At 40.7% G+C, this 25,777-nt stretch overlaps 1 protein-coding gene across 7 annotated transcripts in view; it reads right to left on the bottom strand.

Annotated features, from left to right (window-relative positions):
* Positions 1 to 24,833, bottom strand: part of TMEM65 (transmembrane protein 65) — a 63,476-nt gene extending 38,643 nt beyond the window's left edge. For 6 of the 7 annotated variants that reach the window (XM_088051619.1, XM_088051624.1, XM_088051633.1 and 3 more), the window contains exons 1-5: positions 24,515 to 24,833; positions 21,571 to 21,810; positions 3,625 to 3,669; positions 1,486 to 1,553; positions 675 to 729 (exon numbers count right to left, since the gene is read on the bottom strand). In XM_088051619.1, coding sequence (XP_087907745.1) covers positions 675 to 729; positions 1,486 to 1,553; positions 3,625 to 3,669; positions 21,571 to 21,810; positions 24,515 to 24,833 — 727 coding nt within the window. The remainder of the gene's footprint in view (positions 1 to 674; positions 730 to 1,485; positions 1,554 to 3,624; positions 3,670 to 21,570; positions 21,811 to 24,514) is intronic. The other variant, XM_014257789.2, reaches the window with a different exon arrangement.
* Between the last annotated feature and the right edge of the window lie 944 nt (positions 24,834 to 25,777).

The following is a 25,777-nucleotide window of genomic DNA, read 5'->3' as shown; positions in this document are numbered from 1 at the left end:
ACAGCAGACCTTACTAAGATAAGCCTCCCTGTGACTGTCTCATATTGAACCAAGGCCTGCAAATTCCCAAACCTTTAACTTGCTCTGCTATAACAATTTCAGTTAAGCTCTCTCTCCTCATGCTTTCGAGCAATGCTGCACCTGCAGCTGCTGGATCCATGAGCGCCCTGACACTGCAGAGGCATCAAAGCTGTTGAGCAGAGCTTATCAGTTTTGGCCCAGTGCAGGAACAGGGTGGCTGCTTGGCCTTCCTGGGCTATCTCATCCAGGCAGAGAAGCCACCAAGAACTGCAGTAAAAAGACACCAACACTGATCTCCACTTAGCAGTGCAAGCCAACAGCAACGTACAAACACATATATCTACACACATTGATACTGGGCCCTGGGGAATCTAGGGCAGCTCCATTACAGAAATGCAAATACACTTTCTGAACTAACCCAGGATTTGAATGATTAGGCTGAAATCAACAAAAAGCATTTCAAAAGCTATTTGAACTGAAATTCCATTTCTGCAAATGGAATATGTCCTTGCTTCACCCAGAGGTTGTTTCTTTATTAGGAAAGGCAGCTGCAAAATTGAGGAAGAACCATTTCCAGCCCTGTGTGCTACTTTCAGCCTAAAATATGGGAATGTGCCATACTATTCTAAATGTGCTGCAATTTTAATACTTGCCTGCCATAGTTGAAATTCCTAAGACAACTCCAATTGACAATTCTATCTGGGTTCCCTGAAAAATAAACAGTTTTCTCATTATTTGCGGGATTTGGAGTTAAAATAAATTATATTGATACAACTGACAGAAGTATTGTTTATTGCTTGTCTACGTTAAAAGTGAAAGGATAAATGGACATTTCTCCTTTTAGATCACAGAAATCCTATCTTCCTGGCATATATATTTCCCCCTAAGGCAAGGGCCTACTTCTGAAAATCTTTCAGTATTTCCTACTCTTGTAGCAGGGAGCTGGCAGACAAATCTGCAACCTCTATCCCTGCATACCATCTTCCCCACTGGCAATTCTTAGCTGAATGTACAGCTCTGAACAAAAACTTCTACAAATACCAAGCAAACAAATAAAACACAGTATCACAGCTCCTTATGTTTTCATCTGAAGAAACGTAACCACATGGCCTGCATTATGAAACACCAGTACATGGTCAAAAGATGAGAGACAATGTGCATGAACTAAAACAAGACACGTTCCAGTTGGATATAGCAAAACATTTTCCATCGTGAGGACAGCTGAGCACTGGAACAGGTTGCTCAGACAGGCTGCCCTTGGATTTCTCAAGTCCCTCAGGATAAAGCCATGAACAACTTGGTCTCATCTTACAGCTGGTTCTGCTTTGAGCAGGAGGTTAGACTAGAGACCCTGAGAAGGTCCTGATTAGGGGGACTTTCTAGACTAGACCTCACAGGCCATTCTAGTCTGTTGAAAAATATGAATCTTACAGACTTGATCAAGGAATTAAACAGTGAACTTACCGCAGCAATCATAATTGCGTTATCCAAAAATCCAAACCCTACAAAAGGTAATGCATTGTGGAAGAACACTAAAAGAAATAAGTAACAAAGAAAAAATAAATATTTATAAGAGTTCTCTAGTGCACAGGAACAACTGAAATGTCTAACTGGTTTTAAGAGAAACAAAAGCGAAATACACAAAATTCCTTTCCTACTGGTCACCTTTTTGTTGCTGTCAGGTATGGTGAAACCCTTTGCGACACAGAAATGTTACTAATGGCTTGTGAAGAACCAGTTAAACAACCTACTTTGCAAATACTTGTACAATTTCAGGTGGAAGTGACTTATGCCTATTAGTGCACAAGAGAAATACTTAAAACTACACAAACTCTGGTATTATTTACAGACCTTACAGCGATGATGCATTATCACTGAAGATGACCAAACTGTCTCACCAGATTCCCTGCATTCTTCTCTTGCTTGAAATAAAGGCCCTTTCTCTGCAAGTCCCTTGCTATTTCTGGGCAAAAGTTCCATCTTCTTCACACATTCCTAAAATTTTATATTTTAAAAGCATTGTCTGGAGCTAGACAATTCTTGTCAAAACTCCTTCAGCCAAATCTACTAAGGTGGGTTTCACTAGAGTGTCATATACTGTTAATTGTCTCACCATTTCAACCAAAACTTCTCTATCTTGATTTTGTTTGTGCATTATCTCCAGTGCAAGTTAGACTTGTAGCTGCTCCATAATACACTGCTTAAGAAGCCAAGGTCCACTTTTTGTTTCATGCATTTTCTTCTTTTTTACTTCTGAAACCCATTAAATCCTTTCTGAAAATATTTTCTGTTGCAGAAGCTTGGAACATTCTGGTCTGAGTAATTTCTAAGAATGAGCACAGTGCTACTGTATCATTCCTTTTTGCCCTGCTTCATTTTCTCTCTCAGGTTTTAGCCTGTAAGCTTTTGATGGGGGTGGAACTGAATTTGCACAGTGTTGTCTCCAGCTGAGTTTCAAGGTGCTCATTTCGTAAGACTAAATACAGCGTAAGGACAGACTACATGACAAAAATACAGCTGAAAGGTTAAAATTTTCATTTTTTTAACATTTGAAATGCAGCAGATATTCAGTTTGGATTTGGTTGGAGTTTGGTTTTTTTTCTTCACTTTATACTGGACAATATTTTCTACATTTTATAAACTTAAAGAGATGCAAACCTAGGAAGAGGGATGAAAGAAGAGTGCGTGAACCTCACAGTCATGTAGAAAAAAACTGGTAGAAGTACCTTTTGTGTTTCCTTTGTGCAGACAGTATGAACCCATGACCACACAAAAAAACCAAAGCCACATTCAAGATCTTTCATGCTTAGGAACTAGAACATGAATGGACATCTGTAACTACTTTGTGAGATACACTTATCTTTTGAATGCACAGGTGAAAGACTACAGCACAAAACCTATGAAACTTTCCAATTATTTTTAAACTATCTCAGGACAAACCCACCAAAACATAAATAACATAAAAAGCACACAGATATGCCAAGTGTTTTCAAAATGTGCGTACTGGAGCTAAACTGGGACCTCAAATTCTCAGTGAAATGGACAGAATTTTGGAATTCGTCAAATAAACAGAACCCCAGGGACAAACGTGGGTGGGGGGAAACCAAATTAGAAAAAAATGTAGATAATTAGAAAAGGAAAATGTTTGCCTAAACAAATTTGCTCACTGCAGAGTACAAAACCACAAAATACACTAATTTGGAAACTAAATCAGAATTTGAATCATGGTATTATAAATACACAATCTGTTTCCAATTTCTCTGCAATTTTATACCACTTCTCAGTCCTTTTAAAAGACAAAACCTCCACAAGGCACTGCAGCACCAACACTGCTTGGCTTAGAAAAACAATCTTTGCTGCTGGCTTTGAACAGCATGCTCTCATTTGGGCTTTCTGTCCTACTTTCACTAAATGTTGCACATTCTCCAGCCGAGGTGTTATGAAACAAAGGCAGCAGGGTGAGTGTTGGTGCTTGCTTTGGTTTTCTCTTACTCCATACAACAGGGATGAGGACAGACCAGCATTCGTGGAACAAAGATGAAGCCAATTCAAAGAGAGACTGCACAAATACTGAACCACATTCAACAAACATTCTTCTTTTACCATGTCTCAGTTGTCCTGGAGATGGTGGCGCAACCTCCAACTTCTCTAGAGAAGTCAAAATGAAATGAGAAAGTTAGCTGCTTCATCACAAATTTGGTTTATTATCAAGTTTTTACCAAATTACTTGCAGGCAAAAAAGCAGTCATGTTATTTAACAGCTTTCAAATGGGAAAGAAAAATACTTCACACCTACGTTTTTATTATTTTTACAAAAGACAGCATTAAAAACTATTAAAAGCCATAAAGTCTTAGACTATTACAAGCTTACACTAGTATAAGTGATTATGCAAAGTAACAGCATACTTCAAAAGCAGTCTAACAGCCATCTTAATTTGAAAATTACAAAACCACACTAAAATTTGAAAAATCAAATCTTCTAGAGACTATTGTATGTTATTTTTTTAGAGGTCCTCTACACATGCAACACACAACCTTCTTTCCCTCAGAGAGTCTGCAAAACAAATCCTACCTTTCATATTCTCGCAAAAGGTATTTTTCAGAGCAACATAAGAATAAAAGAAAAATATAGACCACTGATTTCAGTAGCAGCAGATTAAGTTTGGTCATTTGGTGTATGTTTCAGGTATCCTGAACTCAAATCAGTAACAGTTAGCAAGGACCAGGACATCATTTCTGAACCTAACAGAGTACTTTCTCTACAGAAAACAAATGCAGTTGAGATCAGAGATGCTGTGCAGAATGCAGCAAGTTACTCATTTAACAGCAACAAGGGAAAAAACCTAGCTACTTTTTTGGTTTCTCTTGTGTATTTTTTAATGTAGACATTGAGAACAAGACCTCCTTTTTAAAGCAGGAAAAAAAATCATTCCCCCAGTATTTTCCAATATTATGAACCCTGAGGTTTTGACAAGTTGCTTCCATACTTCTGCTGAGGCAAGTTCTACAGACAAAGGTTAAAAATGGTAAAACATGGAACCTACAACACTCAAGTATTCAAATTTTACTTAGGGCAGCCAAAGTGCATAGAAAGACAATGCTGCAAACACAGACTATGATTAATTTTAGCCTATGTCTGAGCACTGCATACTGAGTATTCTTGCATCCAAATCACTCTTAGATTCAAAGCTATTATAAAGAAGAAATGAAAATATTCACTTAAGGTGCCTTTGAGGAATAAAAGTTAGATCATAATACCAGTATTCAGCCAACCAGGACACTGACTTGCAAAATAATTTCATCAACTGAAGGTCTTCAACATCTTTCAAGCTCTAGCAGCTACTGAAGAGGTGCTTCCTCCCTCTGCCCAATATAAACACTACCTAAGCTCTAAGAACAACAGATGTACTCACCATGCAAATGGGACAAGTAGAGCCCCAATACTACAGAAATAAAGATTATTTTGCTCTTCCCTAGAAAATGACAAGGAATTCACAGATTCAAAGCTCAGGCTTTGAATGGTAAACAGAGGGGGGCCCTGTGAGAGTCAATCTTCTGAAGCCTTGAGTATCAACAGCAAGAAAACATCAGACCAAAATTTTCAGCTTGTGTTCAGGAAGGCTGGGATTGGGGATGGGACTCTTTTTTATATGGTCTCCTCACAGGTTAAGCAAACCTTTTACATAAGCATGGACAAAGACGGAACTATCTATATACACCAGTACTGCCCTTTGGGCAGCTTTTCTCAGAGACAGTAAATTTCCACAACACTGAGGAAATCGGAGGCACCTTGAAACAGAGAGATTAGCTGAGGCCACTGTTTCCAAAAGCTCCAGACGCCCTGAGGGTAGCCAGGCAACCTAAGGCAACACTGTCACATTTCTGATGAAGCTTCCCTAAACTCATTTGCTCCATCCTGGTGAACGCCAAGGAGAGAATAGAAACCCCAAACCAAAGACAAGCACAGGAGGTCACAGAGTGCTGCCCTCTGTTGCTTTCTGCTCTGACGGGAAGCTCTCACACCAACCACTGTGGTTCCCGGGCTTCCTGTGGCACTGCCACTGAAACCACCCCTGCTGCCGTGCCCATCTAGTTTCCAGATCTAGGTCTCCATATAAGGGATTTTGTGACAAGAAACTGTAACAACATAAATTAATTTCCAGGAAATACTCTACCTCTGAGGAAAACATATTTTCAGAGTTTTTCTTGATTATGACAGCCAGTTAGATTAGATAATTTCAATCTATTTTGAGTATCAATACAGAATACAAAAGACTATTCAGCTTGTCACAAAATACCACAAAGATCTAGAACATCAGTTCTCTGGATTTAACTACAACCAAGTTTGATAGCACCTGTCATTCTACACAATTACACTCTACTCAGTCTAGCTAGACAGCTATTAAAAAAGCTAAAAAAAACAGTGCATAATTGATTTTAGAAACTTAGTACCAAAAGGAAGAATCAAAGTGTTTGGTAGAAGGAAAAAGGAATGAAAATGTCTTATGTATAGGAATAACAAGAGTTCCAAGTTACAATAAAAAGAACATCAGTTCCTCCTTCAGAACATAGATCAAGGACTACCTTGGGATGTTTCTAAAAGAAGGGAGGCTGGGGGACACTACTTTGAGGTTAGAGGAAAGACAAGTTAGTACAAGTGTTGGGTTTCAAGCAAGGTAGGCGCCCTGGCCAGCTCCAGCACAGGCGGCTATCCCCAGCCGCACGGACCACATCTCACAGCATCAATGTGATGGATGACGAATATGGCGATTTATTGCAGAAGAACTTAACATTTTATAGTCTGGGGTCACTGTGTTACTCCCATCTGTTTACATCACACTTAGGTGCTACTGGCTAATTACAAGAGGACTTACTATCCTAGAGAGAGGGGTAGTTTGCTAGCTTTCCGTTACATCCTGGATTCTTCCGCACCGCCAGGCCCTAACTACAACATACAAGATAGAGGGAAATACCAGGGGATCAAATATAGACAAAAATTACTTAATCGTTGACATAATCTGTTTCAGTAGCGTGGGATTCCTGCTAAATAGGCATTTTATCAAGCAGTCCTTCACCACTATCAGGGCAGAAGCTGTGAGAGAGGTCACTGGGAACAGCACGGTGGCACCACGCTCTGCTCCAGAGACCAGACTGCTCCTGATCAGCCACAGGGAGCTCATGCCAGTAATGGCATCTTCCTTCTGCACATGCAAGAACTTTGTTTTATAAAAATGAGTCTTGTAAACTCATGTGGAAGCATGCTTGGCTTGCATCTTCCCTCATCATCAAGATAAAAATTAATCTGTGAAAAAAATCTGTGATTACACATATTAATAAGACAGAGATAGGGAAGTCTGCCAGATGAAGTTCAGATCACTGGTGCTGGTGAACGCTGCACATGCTCCGGACAGGGCAGCTCCCTCTCTGTCTGAGCCAGGACAGAGCCTGAGAAGGCATCTCATCCCACCCCAGCACAAAGCAGGGCCAAGTCAGAGCAGGGGAGTCAGGACCTTGTCACATGGTACCTGCAGGAAAAGACGCATGGGAAAAGCTGTCCCCTCTGGAGCATCAAAACAAGGCTTTAAAGCACAAAGGCAACTTCCCTGAGAACTGGTGCTCTGCCTCTGCCAGGTGCAGAGCACCGCCTGCTGCAGGAAAGGGCTGCTCCAGCTCAGCTCTACTTGCAGAGGCCAAAGATTGGTTTAAAGCTGCGACATGGGGAAGAGAAAATAATTAAAGCAGACAAAAGACCCCAACCACTGTGGCATGAAAGTCAAAAACCTTTTTACAGAATCACTTCCAATACCACCTCTTTAAAGAATAACATACTTTAAAATTCTGCAAGATATGAAAGCACTGGGAGCAAAAAAAAATCCTTAAAGAGATTTTTAAAAACCCTAGATAGCAAAATATATTTCGGAATACGGTATTTATTTATAGGAAGTTGTTCTGACTATTTGAGTTTTCAAAACTCAGCAAAAAACAAGAATAAAAATGTTCAGAGAGTACAGCAAAGGAAACGTTCCCTTTGTTTTACCAGAGGGAAAACAAAAATCAAATTTGCAAAACCCTATTTAAAGAGCTCAATTCAGTCAGAATCAAACAATTCAGAGTTTAAATGTCTGGGGGGAAAAGAAAACAACTCTAAAGTACTCCAGAAATGCATTTCATGATGGCCATTCACCAGCTCATCCTGTGCCACAGCATTCAATAAGACACAGAATTCATCTTATTGCAGAAAGAATAAAATGAAATGGTGGAGTGAGGAATTGCAATTTTCTAATTGACATTCATTATCATAAACAAGATTATAAACCAAGGTTCCCGTGCAATATATGTCAGGAGTCCTGAATTAGCAAAGTCTGGGAAGCAGAAAAACATTTACTGCTTCTTAAATCTGTTCTTGGTATTTTTTAAATTTATAGTATCATCTTTTTCTCTATCTATTTTAAAAAATAGTTAGAACCCAGGGTGGACTACAGGGGGTGAAGGAATGAAATATAAAACCATCAACATAACTTGGTCCAAACTCAGCAAGTTAAAGTCACTCTGCTAATTGAAGCCAAGTACTTGCAACTTAGTTTTAGAATTATTATTCTTAGCTGAAAAACTAATCACAAGTGACTAATGGATAATGGGAGTGCATTTATTTAAAAAAAAAAAACAACCAAGAAAAATGCAGCAAATTGTCATCACCAGTTTCTGAATTATTAATTTTTTAAGAACTGACATACAAGAGAACTTGTGAGCCTAAAGGCATGTATCATGTTTTATTTGAATTGCAGCTAACACCACCATAAAATTTTATAGCTGAATCTGTTACTGTCACCCAGAGGCAGGAAACACTAACACTGTATGTAGGTACTACTGCAAGAGCTACCCTAGGAAAATACTTGCTACTGCTGAGTACTGCCATATCTGAGACAAAAATATGAGCAGTGTTTTATAGCTTTTTAAATACTGACTGGATTGTTTAAATTAATTATTAAACCATGAGTATCAAGAAGAGGAATATAAAAAATCTTAATAATCTAGATCTACTATAACATCATTTTAGGCTTCAAATGCATCTAATCTAGAAGTTGCAGAGGGTGTTATCTTGAATTCATCAGTTTCCTCCAAAAAGCCCATCCAGATAATTTCAGCCAATCATTCAGATACACATCACTGAAACAGCAAAAACATCACTTAGAACAAGAAGTCAGAGCAATTGTTGTGTCTACGAAAAAGAGTACTCCTCTGCACCTCAATTCATGAGAGGATCTTTACAACCAAAATTCTGTATTGGAGCCCAAAAATGAGACGTGTTATTGCTCTGGTGGATCCTAAAAAGCAATTTCTGACTCTGATGTATGAGTTCATTCATGGAATAAGCTCATAAGGCACCTCCTCATTATCCTTTTTTCCTCCTCTGCTCTTCCTCAATGTTTTCACCAAAACTGCAATCAAGAAAAATTTAAAAACCTTGTCCCATTGATCCTCAGTTTGGTTCCCTTAGTATTCCAGATGGGGAAACAACAAAGAAAAATTCTGTATCATTTGTTATAACTCGCAAGTGGATTCCTGTTACTACAGCAATTAAGGCACAAAAGGATGCTGACTTGTGCAGTGCTAAATATAAACCTGGCTGTCAGCCCCTTCAGTCACATGCCCAGCATAGGGAAAGCTGGGCGGAGCTCTGGTACAAATAGACAGAGGAGGTGATAGAAAATATCTCTACTACTCTGGAGAAGGTAACTATGTCCAACCAAAATTTCTGCATAAATACAAATAGGATAGTATTTTTTATATACTCCCTGTAACATCGTAGAGAATTACACAGCAATCGTGTTGCATCACCCTTCCTGAAAAACTGTGAAGTAGCAAATGATATTTGAAACTTTTGTTACATCTACTGGACAAACAGCTGAACAAATTTTGCAAGAATGCAGTGTGCTCCCTGGCCAATCAATTCCCTTCAGAACAAACTCCAGTAGTGACTTCAGGCTTAGTTCACTCCTGTGATCCCCTATAGTAAGTATACAATACACTTATCCTATTATCCCTTCTAAAAATGTGGCACAGCATTCATATCCTTTTAAAGATGCTTGACAAAACAGAGAGACCTAAGGTGGAAATCCCAACTGGAAATGTAGGAGAAAACATAAAATGCATACAGGTATCCAGAGGCTCAAATCACTGTCCTCATCATTGAGAGGGTTTAATCTTGACCTGATCCCAATCTCCATCAGTGCCTTATAAATGTGAAGGTCAGCATTTCCACTTAAGTAGGTTCATGGCAAAATAGTATTTGCAGTGGTTTCCTTAAAAAGGTCTAAAACCACATCTAGAAAAAAAAAAAAGAAAAAAAAAAAGAAAAAGAAAAAGTTAGACTTAAGATGCTTGCCTTGGGATTCAAGGGGGTTAATCAGCTAAAATGATGACAACACAGAAAGGACTTGCAGCTTGTAATAGAGTTGCAGCATAAGGACAGAAATAGGGAGTTTGAGCTCTCTCCTTCAGAAAGAAAATGAAAATATAAGAAAAAGGTGCATAAAAGTGACAGCAACATAGTATTGCTGATAGGAAAGCAAACAGGAAAAATAATGATATATTATAATCTGTGTTCCAGAAGTAAATGGTTATATTATTATTTATGAAAAAAAAATAAAAAATAAGAAAGTACTTGAGAGCTGCGGAGAAAAAAACTTGCTATAGCAACTCCCTGACTGGAAAGAACCATCTTCAGAGTTAAAATTCTCTGCCTCAGAAATCCAAATACTCATCCTCCCAAGAGGAGGCTGGCTCTGCCTTCCCTCCTCACACTCCATTTCAGTGCTTGAGAACTTCAAGGAGTTTCTGGGAGCCAGAGGAGGGACACCTCCCAACGGCATAGCAAACCCTTCCCATCTCTGGATGAATGAATCTTTGCCTGGGATTACTAACCTCTCCACTAGATTTGGTAGAAGACTGGATGAGTTCTTCTGACTAACAGAGTGGAATTAATTTCATCCAAATATATTCATACTATTCAGATAACTCTTTCAGTAAGGTGAAGTTTTGGCATTTCTCTGTCAGCACGGTTTTTTCTTGAGCCCCTCTTGTTTGAGGCAGGGATCTATCCATCATTTCATGGCTTTGCAGTTGAGCAGAGCAGCAGCACAGCAACAGTGATGAACTGGAAACAACACCATGGTATCTGTGCATTATCAGAGTGTGATACATTCCTGTGAAAGGAGAAGCAAAACAATTCTGCGGGACACCACAGTAGATCTGTTAACAAGAATTATCAGCACTCTGTGCACTATCAGAGATCTGATCTATTAGAGGACTTTCATCACCTTTAAATAGAGTTGTGTTAGGCAATACTGATGTCTAAGCATGAGACCTCATGAAATATCTAGGGAGTTATAGGTACAATTATATCCTTTATTCATTTATGTTCCCCCAGGCCCTGTTTTAACAAGAAATCTGAAAAGCTGGTGAGAGACAAGCTTGTTTTTATTCCTGCCCCTCCTCTCCCTTACGCCCCTTCCCCTCCAGCACAAAACTACTCTTGTTTCCCCAGGCAAGAGAGGAAGTGGGAAAACGGTTTTGAAACAGGGAGCAGCATTGGCTTTCCATCCCAGGTCTGGTACCTGCAGCCAGCAGCAGCAAACTCAGCTCACTGACAACAACCTGTGCAGAACGCAGGGGAACCAGGCACTCCCTCCTCCACTGGCCTGGCACAAAACAGAGTATAACAACACGAGGGGCTTGTGCCTCAGCAATGGCACCAGCAGTACCTGCACTCGGACAGCAACAACCCTTCCCACAGCCATCACCACCCGCAGGCAGCTGCAGCAGCACCAGGCAGGGGCCTGGCACATTAAATGTGTCTGGTGGGATTTTATTTTCTTTTAAGAAAACTCAGCTACAATCTTCACAGAGAGCTGAAGACAAACTGCTATTAAATCAAACACCACTAAGTACCACCCCTCTTGAAAGCAGAAAGTTTCATTCCCTGCCTGAGGATGACCCTGGAACAAGTATGACTGCAGAAATAAGCTTCTGTCTGACATAACTTTAAATGCATGTAGTTTATTGCTTTTCATCTGTCTCAGACTTAATATAGGTACCCAAAATGAGACAGAGAGGACAGAAAAACCGAATGATCGTTGAACATTTTGTTTTTGACATTTAGACTCATTCTAAGTGTAATGACATTCCTCCCAATTTTTCATTGCATTGGGGCATTAAAGATAAAAGTATGAGCTGCCTTGAAGTCCTTAAGAATCTATTTATTCCTGTCAGCAAAAGGAACACCTTAAGAAGCTACTGACAATTTAAATTCCAGCCATAAATTACACTCCAGTAATTTGTGCCTCTTTATAAAAATGCCTAATGAGTACAGAATGCAGTAGCAATGAAGTTATTCTTAACTCTTCACTCTTCACTGGCTGCTAGAGGTAGTGCAGTAGATTCATCACTTTGAAACCCTCTTTTCTTCCCCATGTAACTTAGCAAAGCCTCATTTGTGAAACCAGTCTGACTCCCTGCATAGCCAAATTCAAGCTTCAATGACCACTTTCTCTGGCAAATAGCTGAAGGAATAATATAAAAACAGATAAAATCATTTCACTTTCCGTAAAATGGAACTTCACCTTAAAATATTTTCTTCTAGCTTTTATGTTATTAGAGTATGGAATATCTACTGGATTGTTATGCAACTGCATTATGTAATAATTTATTCTGTACGTGAATTTTAAGTTCTAATAAAAAATTCACTCTGTTCACAAAAATTATCTGAAATATTAAGATTGCTGATTTTGTAAATAAAGTCATACAGAAGGAAGAAGCAGAAGAAAAAGGCTACTGTGCTCTACTCTTCCTAAAAGTGAACAATTCTGACTAAGCCCACTTTTTACTTTCAACCAATTTTGAAATTTATTCTTTATTCTGCAAAACAAAAAAAGAACATCCTTCTCCTGATCAGTGTTTCTCAAGCCTCTGGCAAGCATGAGGCCTCTTTCAGGAGGATTTAATTGCAAGTGCATCCCTGCAGCTTCCACCTGCAGAGCCAATGCAAACTTCAGTTCCCGTCACACCCCTGCAAGTGCCAGCTGTGCACACACTCCCTCTAAAGCTGCCTCAGGACCTCTGCTCTATGAAGAGCTGCATATCTGGTCCATCTATTTAATCCCAATGCTTCTTAACTTTCCCAGAAAGTACCCAGTGTTAGTTTATGAAACACATGGTTCTGCTACTTAGGACAGCTTTTGTTTTTCAACTTTACGCATTTTCCTTTTTCCACCGACAGGCTTTCTTAACCAGTTCTTTTGTCACAGCTTCACTGTAAGCAGGCAGCAAAATCCTGTGAGTGCTGAAATTACACCCTTCACCTCCAGTTCTGCTAATCAGCTTGAGAATTTGTGAAGTACAAACACAAATCCTCGGCTCAGAGTTTTCTGCATGCATAAGCCTGTTGTGTTTTCCACAGGGGAGGAAATATGGAATCTAATGCATTTACCACTTCTCCCTGCGGCAATGGAAAGTATGCTGTGGCGCTGCCTGCATCAGTGACATACTGCAATGCCACTATTTACTGGAGATCTTAATGCAATATGCACCCCTTTAGTTTTTCACACTGTGCAATGGAGACTGATCATGGTGTGCCTCCAGCACCTTTCTCTCCCCTCCCTCATTCTCTCCTCCCTCTGCTTCTCTAAAATCTGTGTGTGTGTACACAGCCCCTTTTCCAGCAGCAAGGACAGGGATAGATTCAGGCTGAGGCTGCTTTTTGCAGTGCTAAAGCAAAGTACTGTGTGATGTGCGGGGCAGCCACTCAGACCATGATGAATAATCCTGAATAGAGAGACGGAGAGGAGAGGGGAGATGGATCCCTTCCTAGCCACAAAACAAATGTTGAGGTAAAAAGTGCAACTGCGAGTAGTTGCTAAAACTGCACAGGTAACCTGAAAGATCAAACTAATAATGCCCACTAGTGCAAGTCACCATATGCTGTTAGCAGCATAGAGATCCCAGAACACACTCCTGCCTGAGGCACAAAAACCCTCCTGAAACTTCCCATGAGAAAAACAGAAAGGCAGAACCTTAGTCAAATACAAAACTGCACCCTGAAGTGATCTAAAACCACATTGTTACTGCAAGAGGTGATTTGATGCTTTTCCTCCTGTTCCTAAATTCCCTGAACATGTATTTGGGATTTCTCCTTTCTTCTGGCACTCGTTCTTAGGTACACAGCCAGGCCCAGAGAAGAACAGCAGTGCTAGGATAGGAAGCAGAACTGAGACTTTCATACCCAGAGGTTTTTGGGACAGGGAAAGAGCAGCACAAAAACAATAGGTGAAGCCAGCAGTAAATCCACACCTATATGGCCAAGTCATATCTACTACACATCACCTCATGCACAGCTCATCCAGGCCTCCTCTTTCCCACTGTCGGAAACCCAGGAGAAAGCTTTTCCTCTATGGTTGGGAAAAGTAATTAAAGTGAGCTTTTTTCTTTTTTTTTTTTTTAACTGAGCTTTTAACACAGCATCAGATATAAATCACAGCAAAACTCAGCCATAGTAATGTGTAACTGCAAAAACTGATGTAAGCATGGAAAAAAGGTAGATACAATAGGTTTCTAGCACCAACCCTGAGATGTAACCCAACAGTGAAAACTTTACAAATCCAAATACTTTTTTTTTTTCTTTTGTTTTGGTAAACCAGATCAAATAAACAAGTAAAAAACTTCTAAAAGGTCACATACAATTCCCAATGAGAACAGTCTTTTTCAGCCTGGGTCATTTGTGATTTATCAGAATTCAACTGCACACTGTTACATTTCTTCTGTTCCGGGAAAGGGATATTCAATCAGAAGAAGTCTGTCGGATATTTGCAAGAGGAAAAGGTCACCAGGCTGATTATTTATAACAGCAGTGTCACTTTTGCAGCTACCTATTTACTTTACTCCATAAAATAATATAAATAGATAATGAAATTGGGGAAGGAGTAGTGGATTTCAAGCTGTTTTCCCATCTCCTCTTTATGGCAAAAAGCTTTATTAGACAAGACGGCTGTAATCTAGCTGGAAATACTTAAATCTCAATCTTGAGCAAAACAGTTAATTTTACATTTGTAATATCACAGCTTTACTTGCACTTTGTGAAAATCAGTCTGTTGCCAGAACTAAAGCAAAGAAACAACTGGATCAACAGGTTATCTGTAATCTGAAAATACAAGCTGATGGTATTTGAAAGGGCAGCTGGCTAAAGAAATTGGTTTGTTCCATTCACATTTTTCTCCAGTCTTCCACAAAATAAAATAAAGCAAATAAAACACAGTTTCTACCAATTCAGATTGTTATGAAAGATGGGATAATAGCCTCATGGAGACTGATGATTCATACCCTTAGCGTAAGACAAGTTACAGTAAATCAGCCAGCACTATGGGATAGATCACTGCACAAAGTCAAACACTATCAAGTGCAAATAATTTTAAAAGTTACTGTAACAGTACACTAACCAGAAAGTGATAATGCCTAAAAAAAAAACTGAGCAGGTCAAAGTGCAGCAATTACTTGTTGGCTCCCAGTAAGCATTTGGACATGAGCTTTATGGCAATACAACTTTACATACAACAACACAACCCAAAGCACAGACCTCTGTCCATGGCATGGACAAGAGTCACATACCAGGGACTATCCCTTAACCCTCCCCCAAAGGCTTCCCAGAATGTTTTGAAAGCTCATGCTCAGACAACAGATCCCAGACTATCTCCAAGAAGTGAGCTTTGGAAACTTAAGGCCAGGCCACTGTGGATATTGTCTCTGGCTCCTCTCAGCTGAAGTTGGTCTCACTGTAGAAACCTTCTTGTCTCAAACTTTTCCATTTTTCCTGAAATCAGAAAGATTTTTCAAAGCTGTGTCCTTCCCCCAGGTCATGCAGGACTCTTTCACCAGGATCACTGCCAAATGGTAAGGCATGTTTTAATTCTGGAAATGCCTAAAAGCCATGAAGTATTCAGGGGAACTCAGGAAAGCATTTATCCCTACACACAAGCAGTAGGAGATAATAAAACAAACCACCTGCTTCTTATGATTGCTTTAAGCTGATAGGAGAGTTGATATAGAATATGATCTATCTCAAAATACAGAGTTTTAAATATGTTCTAATCTGTCCTTTTAATTATCTAGAGAAAACAATGTGATTTTTTTTTTTTAATGACCTGTTGGTATTTGCCAAAAGTATCTCAGTCTAAATAAAATTAAATAAAAACTCAAAAAGATGCCCAAAAATGAATGAACATGATGAGCCCATCACATACAAACGGAAAGTGGCAACTGGCAACTGACACAGAAAAAGAAAATAGCTAGTATCAAGTATGACTATGTATTATGGCTGCTGGGGAAGGTATTTTATTAATAATTAACATATAAATATCTAAGAACCCTAAGTAAATTAACGCTGGAAAAAAAAAGCTACCACTTTATATTCAATAGTTTTGAAAGAAACATGCTCTTTTCTGGGTTGAAAAAAGTATTTTGTGGGCTTTGCCTTAAAATGCTCCCAACATTTCAGAGGAAGCATGTGTTTCAGGCATGAGTTAGTCATATCTCAAAAAATTCCATGTTCATTCACTGTTAAAGGAAGTTCTCACACACAGCAACAAAAGAGAAACAAAAAGGCATGCTTCCAGAATATCTGAAATATCACCATGCTAATTTAAGAATAAAGTAGAAGGAGGGCACAAGGCAGCTGATATATTAATGTCCAGCTTTCCCCAAAATGAGCCATTTTTGTAAAAAAATCTAAACTACTGCACAGGAATCCATGACAGTTTCTTTAAGTACTCTGCTTGCATAACATACTTACTTTCTTACTTTTCCATTTACTTGCTGTTTTTAAAAATGATTTTTTTCTGGAGACAACAGATGTCTCTGTAGTTTCATATCTGGATTGATTAAATAATAAATAAGGCTGACTAAAGCTAAGAGTTTTCAATTGAATGAGTCAGCTTTAAATAATTTCTTTCTTAGAGAAACTGGAAGACTTCCTCTTCTTTTAATTGAGGTTACACACTGGAACCTCTGTGTTCACAGAATAAACATGATCTATTTCATTCATGTCTGTTGTTGGGAGATCTAAATGTTTTGAATCTATCACTCTCAAGGGTTTAAGTTGCACTCTAAGTAAAAGCTACATTTCAAATGATCTGTAAAAAGCCCTGAATCAAAAGCAGCTTTTGTACTGGACAAGAGAGTTATTGGGACACAGATTTTCCTTTTAGCTCTAAAATATACTGTCTTACAAAAGACACAGCTGAAGAACAATGGCTTAAGATTCAGATATTTTTTCTGATTCGTGATTTAAAATATATTTGTGCATGACACCTATTTTGTAGTCATCACATGCTTAAACACATGCAAAAGACAAAATAAATTTTAATTTGAGCAATCTTATATTTTAATTGAAGCAATCTCATTTTACCTTTGGCAGGAAAGGACAAAGGCAGCTAACTAAATAATACTTTTTCATAATAGTATTATTTTTGCATTATATTTGGACCATGTAATTTAATGCACATAACTTTCCAAGAAAAAAGCATAAAGTAGCCGACACCGAGCTGCTTCAAAAAAATGAAGTTGTTACATTGCCTGAAATCTCTGCTCAAGTATTAACTAGAATCTATAGTATAGTGCAGCGGTTTCCAAAAGACCTATGCTTGAAACATCTTGGTCAAATTAAGCGTAATCCACCTGAAGATGTGGATTGCTGAAATTGAGACTGAAGGCTTTATATGAGTACAAACAAAAACTGTGTACTTTTATTTCTTGCAGCAACACATGCCAAATGCATCAAAACAAGCATGCAGGAAGTCTGTCAAACCAGCAGCCTGCTGGCCTTATGCAATGCACACATCAGCAAACACAGTTTTCCATTTGGGTTTTTTTTGTACTGTACCAAATGCACTGGTCGACTCTGGTGACTCTACCTCCTCTGCTGGCTTCTCAAGTGGTACCAGTGGTTTAGGATACCTGAATGCTACAACAAGTTTTCAAAAGCAAAACATCAATCAGTCATTACTTAAAATCTTCCAATCAATACTGGAGAATCTGCCAGCAAAAGATCCTTTATAAATATTAAGACTGGAATTCTAGGGGTTTTACACCAATTCCACTTGATTGTTTGCAGGGTTTTCTCTGTAAAAAAATAAGACAAAGTTTCTGCATTTAAGTAGACAAGAACCTGCTTTAAGTTATGTGAGCAAGTAAAAATTCAGAATATGGAAGCAAACCAAACCACAACAGCAAAAGCACGAACTTCAGAAAACATTACCTTGCTGCAGGTGGTTCAAAGGTAGACAGTAACAGCTGACATTTTCAGAAAGCAGTTTCAGAATAGTTTCACCATGAGTGACCATGCACCAATTTTCTTGTTTATGACATAAAACCTCAGCCCCTAAATTAGCTAATAGTCCAGGTTTGAAGGGATTTAATGATCATCTAGTTCCAACCCCATGAGACACCTTCCACTAGACCCGGTTGCTTCAAGCCCCATCCAACCTGGACTTGTAGGAAAGGGGCACCCACAGCTCCTCTGGACAACTTATGCCAGTGTCTCACCACCCCCACAGTAAAGAAATTCTTCCTAATAGCTAATTTAAACCTGTCCTCATACACTTTAAAGCTATTCCCTCTTGCCCTATCACTGTATGTCTTTTGTGAAAAGTCCTCTCCAGGACACTTGTAAACCCCACTTATGTGCTGGAATGTGCTACAAGGTGTCCCCAGACCATTCTCTACTCCAGGCTGAACAGCACAAATTCAATCAATATGGAGAAGCAGAGGGGCAGACACTGATCTCTTGTCTGGGGCACACTCAAGAGAAAAGCCTGAGGTTGTGTCAGGGGACACTGAAGTTGGAGATCACAAGGAGGTTCCACATCCAGAGGTGGCTGGATCCTGGAAGAGGCTCCCCATGGAAGTAGTCATAGCACCAAGCCTCACAGAGCTCAAGAAGCATTTGGACAATGCTCTCAGGCACATGGTGTGATTTTTGGGGGTGTCCTGTGCAAGGCCAGGACCTGGACTTGACAAGCCTTGTGGGTCCCTTGAAACTCTGGATATTCTATGATTCTGTGATTCGTGAGGTTCAGATGTTAAGGATCAGTAGAGCCCCAGAAGCACTCTTCCTTCTGCACTCTGCCCTCACGAGAGGACTCCAAGACTCCGGGCATGATGTTGGGTGGTATATTAAAAAAAAAGTTTCAAAAGCAAAATGTAGCACATCCTGACATCTGAAACACAATATTTCTTTCAACACCTAGTATTTTTGACTCAGCAGTGAGATTAGTAACAGTTCTGGTGTAGGCTGCAATGGTCCAAGAGCATAAAGGAACTCAGGCTGGCAAGAGTTTGTCATTTTACCAGCTTGACAGGGCACTTCAAACTTGTGAGTTAGACACTTGCCAGCAATCTGCCAGAAGACCTTTTCCTAGAATAGCAATCAAACACTAGAGTTAAAAAATTTATTGACCTAGGTCACAGCAAGGGGGAGAGTAGATGACATTGCTCCACACACAGCATGGCATTCCCCTGCATATGCTGGGTCTGTGAAGAAAAGAAGAGAGAACTGTCCCCACCAGGTGCCATGGTACCTGTCAAAGCACAACAGCATGAACAGTTCCTCTTATCCCAGCTCAGCAGGCTGAGGGCAGTCCTCACCACAAGCCTCACACTTGCACTGTGAAATCGCTCTTCAAACAAGTACTTCCAGAAGAGTGGAATTATGCTTTGTTGTGTTAACACCAATTCAGTTCTAACAGAAAGATGCACTAAAATCCAAGTGGTTCTAAAACACCACGGCAGATGAACCAGTTCATTCATATTAGCAAGAAGCATCTGATTCAGGCAACACAGAGAACCTTTTTCACAGGACACTTGCTTAAAATGTCTAAAAACTTCAGTGAAATCCACTTGTCTTTGATGACATTGCATCTTTTCAATTAATGTTTCTTTGTAAAGCTGTAGAAGTAGAGGCGCACCGGCTCAAACACTCCCTAAGCTATTCCAGTAAAATGGGGAGCTCATAAATTTTACACCAGAGCATAAGCCAGTGAGATTTCTTCTGATACCAAAGTAAGATTTCACCCAATAATAGCTAAAACCCTGCAAATTCCCTCAGAGATTCTGCACCAGCTGTCAGCCCAACTGAATGCAAGGAAGTGGAGCCCTTTACCTGCATGCTATGTTTTTGGTTTTTTTTTTTTAACTAGAAAAAAATGCAGTAGCTTGAACTTATGAACAGTTTTCTATCAGAATGCGCTGTTTTGTTCAGATTATTTATGTATCTCAGATTATTGTGTATGGTATGATATCCCAGTGCTTTCAAAGAGAAACTAACTAGAAACTGCATTCTCCAAAGCCTGCAAATTAAATGACAAAACCAGCTGTCAAGACTCATTGCTATGGTGTTTTTGCATATTTTCCAGGTACACAACCTCAATACACAACCTCAACAGGCAGAGGAAGAAGAAATTTCACTTCAAAAGACCTTTTATTTAGTGATCATATCACAAAAGTCTTCCACTAAAAATATAAAATGAAACTGGGTGCTTTCAAGGAATTGTGATCAATGTACATACATTATATACCAGAAGCATCTATTTTATGTATTATATACACGCATACATATTTTATGTGTATGTACACACAGATAGGAAAACAGGAATTGTTTTCCCATCTTTGCAACAAAAGATGGGAAAATAAAGGATTCTCTCACTCTCAAGATCTGATTTCATAGAGGCCCTAGATAATCACTGTGTTAGTAATATTAATGAAAAGTAGTTAAATCTGGGTTCAAGAATGTTGCAAAGCAGCACAAAGACCGACATTACCCTAGGAAGCAATAAAGACACTGCAAAAATGTCAAGCTTAGTATTTATTACTTTAAAAAGTCACACTCTTTAGTATTTTCCCTCTTCGTTACCAGGCTTGCTGCACTGCTTACAACAGCATCTTTCATGAATCATCACATATAGTATATCACATTGGAAACTAAGGGTAGAAACCCTGAATATAATCTCCATAAGAAAGAAGTTACATCTTCTTTCTAATGACACTTTTGTCAATGGATTATTGCTAGAGAAGGTCAGAAGCATTAAATCATTTTCCATATTTTCTGAAAGTCATCTCCATCATGCAAGAAAGAAACAACAGAAATTTGACTATCTGAAGCAAACAAAACTAAGTCTTGATTACGGGGCACCAGTTCTAGAAACAGAAAGCAGGACTGTTACATTTTAAATCAACCGACTTACTTGCTACTTCAGTGTTCCTGTAACTATGGAAATACAAATATAAAAATTACTTGTATTCAAATCCACATTTATCATCTCCATGTAGTGCAGCTGGGTGTGACTGACATGCTTATAAGAAACACAAGATAAAATTTAAAAACTTTGTTTCAAAGCTCCTCCTGGGAAAGTGGGACACCTTATTCATCTTTCCAAGGTTCAAAAGGGGGAAGAAAAAAAAAAAAAAAAAAAAAGACTTAAAGCCTTCAATGCAGAAGGAAAACTAAATCCAGACAAGAAAGGATTTGCAGTTGTCTTCAGAAACAACAGCTCAGTGATGTTTTGACTAAATTTTAAGATAGTAAGATATAGATACAGTCTAAATCAGGATAGTTTTCAAAATATTTTCTGGGAACTAGTCTATCAAGATACAGTTTCACAGTCTTCCCCCAGTTTCTACTATGCAAAATGCATCTATGAATTTAAACTCGGGCTTTCAGCTCTCAGCCATCACATGCTCACAGATAGAGCTCTGTCTACTAAAGCACTAAAACAGCAGAATTTTAGTCAGTGTTTATTCATAAGCTAGACTGCTTAACCAATCTCTAGTGCTCAGTATCTGGAAGCTCCAGGTAATACAAGTGACAAGGTGATGGCAGGCAGGAACATATCCACAAACCTTTCCCCACCTACAGTTTTCATGACTACAGCACAAACAGATGTTTTAAGTTTCAAAAAGGCTTCAGAGACTCACCTAACTTACAGGTAACAGCTACAACTCACCTACCTGAGGACCGTCCTTTAGCGTAGCAGCTGCAGCAAAGGATGGGTTTCCCCACAGCCTCTGCCATTAGCGGAGGCCACAGATAGTGTGTCCTGTCATATTTCGTGCTAGGGCAATTAGCTGGTGGAACTGCATCCTTCTGGTGGTAGGCCTGGGAATGGGCTGAGGAACTTGCCCCATTTGGTTCTTGATGTGCCCAGGTCTCCCCATATTGCTGACAGCCTCCCCTAGCTGATATGGGGTCTGTTAGGGCACAGAAGAGGTAGTGAAGGAAGAAGGTCAAAACTTAACCCAATAAGGACTGTGTTAAGAAGGGTAAGGACTAATACCTCCCTTTCAATAAAGAACTATCACAGGCATAAAACAAGCTTAAGCATAGTAGCAAAACTGCACAGGCATTTTATGATTAAGGAGAGACTGATTTTTCAGGCTCAAACAGAACACGGGAATTTACACAAGCAGTAAAGAAGAGAATTTGAAGTCTGCATTTGGATCACTTTCATTGGAAATCAACACGAAAGTACAATCGGTGACCTCAGCTAAAGAATCAGCTGCTGGGAGCTACAGCATGACGCCAACAAATGAGAAAATTGATAAAAAACCCAACATCTCTAAAACAGTTTTGTCTTGACTGAATTCAAGATTTGTAAAGATCAAAAGTGACACTAGTCAATCAGAGAAAGTACCTAGAAAGCAAGGCACACATAGGTCTTCCGTGATCTGCTACTCACAACCTGCGTACCTATTCAGGTCAGGTCATTGCTACACAGTCATAATTTCAACAGCAGGAAAGGAGCAATCATACAAAATATTTTCTAAACATAATAAAGCATTTTAAATACAGAATACAAACATCTAGCTCAGAAAAGTCTCTAATTTTCTTTCAAGGGTAGCCTTTCTATCCACCTTGTCTTCTTCTGGCACTCTACAGCATTCGGAGTGATGATCCATATCCTACACCTCTCTGCTCTTCCTCACACAAAATCTGAATTCTTTCAATATCAATACTCTACAGAAAATAGCTATGGGCAATAAATTCAAGATAGGTTTTTCCCTCCAATTTCTATTTAACAGACTTACTAGAAGCCCTTTTCAGTTATGATTTTTCTTTTTCATAATATATGAAGAAACAGAATTTCTTATAGGTAAAAGCTGACAGCAGTTAATCATGCTGCAGTCTGTCAAAATATCCCATGAACAGAGGTGGCTAAAGGAAAAGGCTATCTACAAAAGAAGTCTTATCAAGATAGATTGGCAGATCAAGAATCTGACTTCAAGGTTGAGGTCCGATGGCACTACAACACTTTATGCAGCCCTTACCTATGAGACTACTAAGCCCACAACTGAGATTTTGCTGAAACAATCTCTCCTGCAAAATTAATGACTACAGTTTCAGGCACAAGTGAACTGTAATTTCCACTAGTGGAATAAACTTAAAACCAACTAATAATCTTGCATGCAGTAAAATGTCTAAATTCAAACTAATGCTCTTATTACTTTGCTTCTAAACCCTGAATCATCAGAAAGTCACAGGATTTTACACAACAGACCTTCATATTATAACTAACAGCATCTGAGCAACAAGATATTAAATATGGCCATCTGTTGATTTATATCTGTATAAACGTTGAGACACTATACTGACATTTTAAAGTCTCCTTTTGATATCCACCACACGATCCTGCACATAGACAGCTCCATTCTGTTTAACCTGAGCAATAGCCGATGAGACAGAAACTCATGCAAAAACCTCATGGCAAGTACCCTTCAGAAGCTAAGAAGGATTTATTTGGGAAGAGTATTAGTTGTTAGTATTCAAAAGTTAGTGTCAACTTACAGTTCAAAGCATTCTACCCTCTGTGCTGTAAAACAAATAAACCTGATTCACTGTCTGCAAAACAGAAGTGCTGCTGCTCCCAAAATGAGGCATTTAAGTGAACTACTCTCACTCTGACTAGAAACAGTAGTGTTTATATGGAAGTGTGCTACAAACAAAACCAAAGAGATACCTGAAAGGGCTCTGTCTCTTCTCAAAAGCAACACTTTTACAGCTGACCCCCAGACCCGTTATCTGCCCACCCAAATTTTTTTCCAGACATCTACAGAGGAGCCACAAGGCACAGAAATGCCCTCTCCAAGGGCACGCTACTATCAAAGTCACAAAGAGGCCTAGATCAAATGCACACTGATCTCTTAAGTACCCGCTATCATCTTCACTGCAATAGGGATTGTAAATTACAGCTGAGGATCAGAACTAGAGGTAAGAAGGCTGTAATTAAGAGGATTTACTTTTGTCAGGTTTTGATTTGTTTGAGGAAAACAGTGTCAAGTTGGCAAGAACAGTAGGACTGGACGCGAAAAATCACTGTGAATTACTTTAATTGGCGTTGCATAGCCCTACATTCAGAGGTACATCTGTAAACCTCCCCAGCACATACACACCTTCCCGAATGAGAACCGATACTTCCAAGAAGCAGCGCCGGCAGCCCACCGTGCAGGAAAGTGTAACTCATGAATGAGCTCCCAGAGCAGCAGCAGCCCGGCGTCTCTTAAGAGCTCTGAAATCAATTTACTGCTGCCCTGGTGTCAGGAGGATTTGATGAGACACTTTCCTACTCCCATTCCGAAAAATGGCCACCCGTGGCTCTCTGAAACACCCGGTGAGATGAAAGACCCACCGAGGATTTGGCACACTGGGCCGATTTAAGTTCCAAAGGTGCTGCGGATGCTTCTGGAAACTAAATTTCAGGTCGTGTGCCTCATTTATACCCAATTACGCGAACAGACAGGGGCGAGCGCCTCTCGATGCCTCCTCTTGCTGGAGTTTCCTACTCGCCCGAAGGAGTCGCTTGGGCGAGGGCGGGAGGACCCCCAAACTTTGGAGGCTCAGCCCCGCTCCGGCCCGGCCCTCCCGCCCTCAGCGGGCTCGGGGTGGGTCGCAGCTCACCTTGGGCGATGGCGATGGACTCGAAGCGGTGGAGCTCCCGCAGCAGGCAGCTCCGCTCGGTGGAGTGCAAGCTGTAGATGAAGTCACGGGCGCCCTGCGCTGTGTTCAGCGCCTCCATCGGCTCCTTCTTGGGGTGGGTGCCGAGCGCCCGCGACCCCCGCGGGAGGAGCAGCCCCTGGGCGCCGCCCCGCAGGCTGCCCAGGCGGCGGCGGCAGCAGCACCGCGGGCCCCGCAGCGAGCCCAAGCAGGACGAGGGGACGGCGGCGGGGCCCCCCGGCCGCCCCAACAGCAGCGCCGCCCGGCCGAGCCACGCCGACATGGAGCCGGGGAAGGGCGCGGCGACCGGGCCGCCAGAACCGCCCGCGGCCGAGTCGCCCGGGCCGCGCTCCCGCGGCTGCTCCGCCGGTGGGGCCGGGCGGTCCGCGCCAGGCACCGCCCCGCCGAGCTCCCGCCGGCAGCGGCTGCGCCGCCCCGCCCCGGCCCGGCCCAGGGCCCGGCCCCAACCCCGCTCCGCTCGGGGGGCCTCGGCCGCAGGGCGGGGCGGAGGGGCCCGAGGGGCGGCCCCGCGCAGGCGCCAGCCGGGCCGCTCTGAGAGGGGCGAGGCGGCGGCCCCTGGCGACCTCCGGGCGCCGGCCCTGGGCAGCGCTCGCTCCCAAACCCTTCGTGTTACAGCCGCTGTTACAGTGCCTGAGTGCTCACAGCGCTTCCCGCAGCGCCAGGCTCCAGCAGCTTAGCAGGGCAACAGAAATGAGGTTTGGCTTGTCTCGCCCGTTTTCCAGGCCCTTGCCTTAGAGTATTGTAGTGTTGTTGCATCATCCAGTTTTAGATTTAGTACGCTTCGCTTACATTTAGCGGTTGTATTCTTTTAAATTCATTGGCAGATATTCTGCCTGACACACCCGGAACAGTTATTTAAAACAAACAAACAAAAACAACCAAAAAACCACAAAACCCCAACCAAACAAAAATCAAACACATTCAGGACAATTTGTGTCTTGAGGGAACAGAGGTTGCTTTAAAATCAGGCTTGGTTTTAAACCTGTCTGTTTCACCACTACAAATACCATCCATGTGGGTTAATCTGCAATTGTTCACTGTTTTGTCAAAACCCTGTATTCAAATTGTATTGGATATTGTAATTAGACTGCAAAGAACCTTAGACAACCACAAGGGAATCACACATTTTATGCCTAGCTCGTTTAATACGAAGGTGACTTCAGAAGGCACTCAGAATTCACTGCTGTATCTCTAGCTCTTTGACAC

The sequence above is a fragment of the Pseudopodoces humilis genome, chromosome 1, assembly GCF_049639895.1.
Source record: "Pseudopodoces humilis isolate 2021_Gansu_Grassland_sample_001 chromosome 1, ASM4963989v1, whole genome shotgun sequence".
NCBI classification, from domain to species: Eukaryota; Metazoa; Chordata; class Aves; order Passeriformes; family Paridae; genus Pseudopodoces; species Pseudopodoces humilis.
The sequence above is the reverse complement of the archived record's forward strand: the minus strand, read 5'-3'. Positions and strand labels throughout refer to the sequence as shown.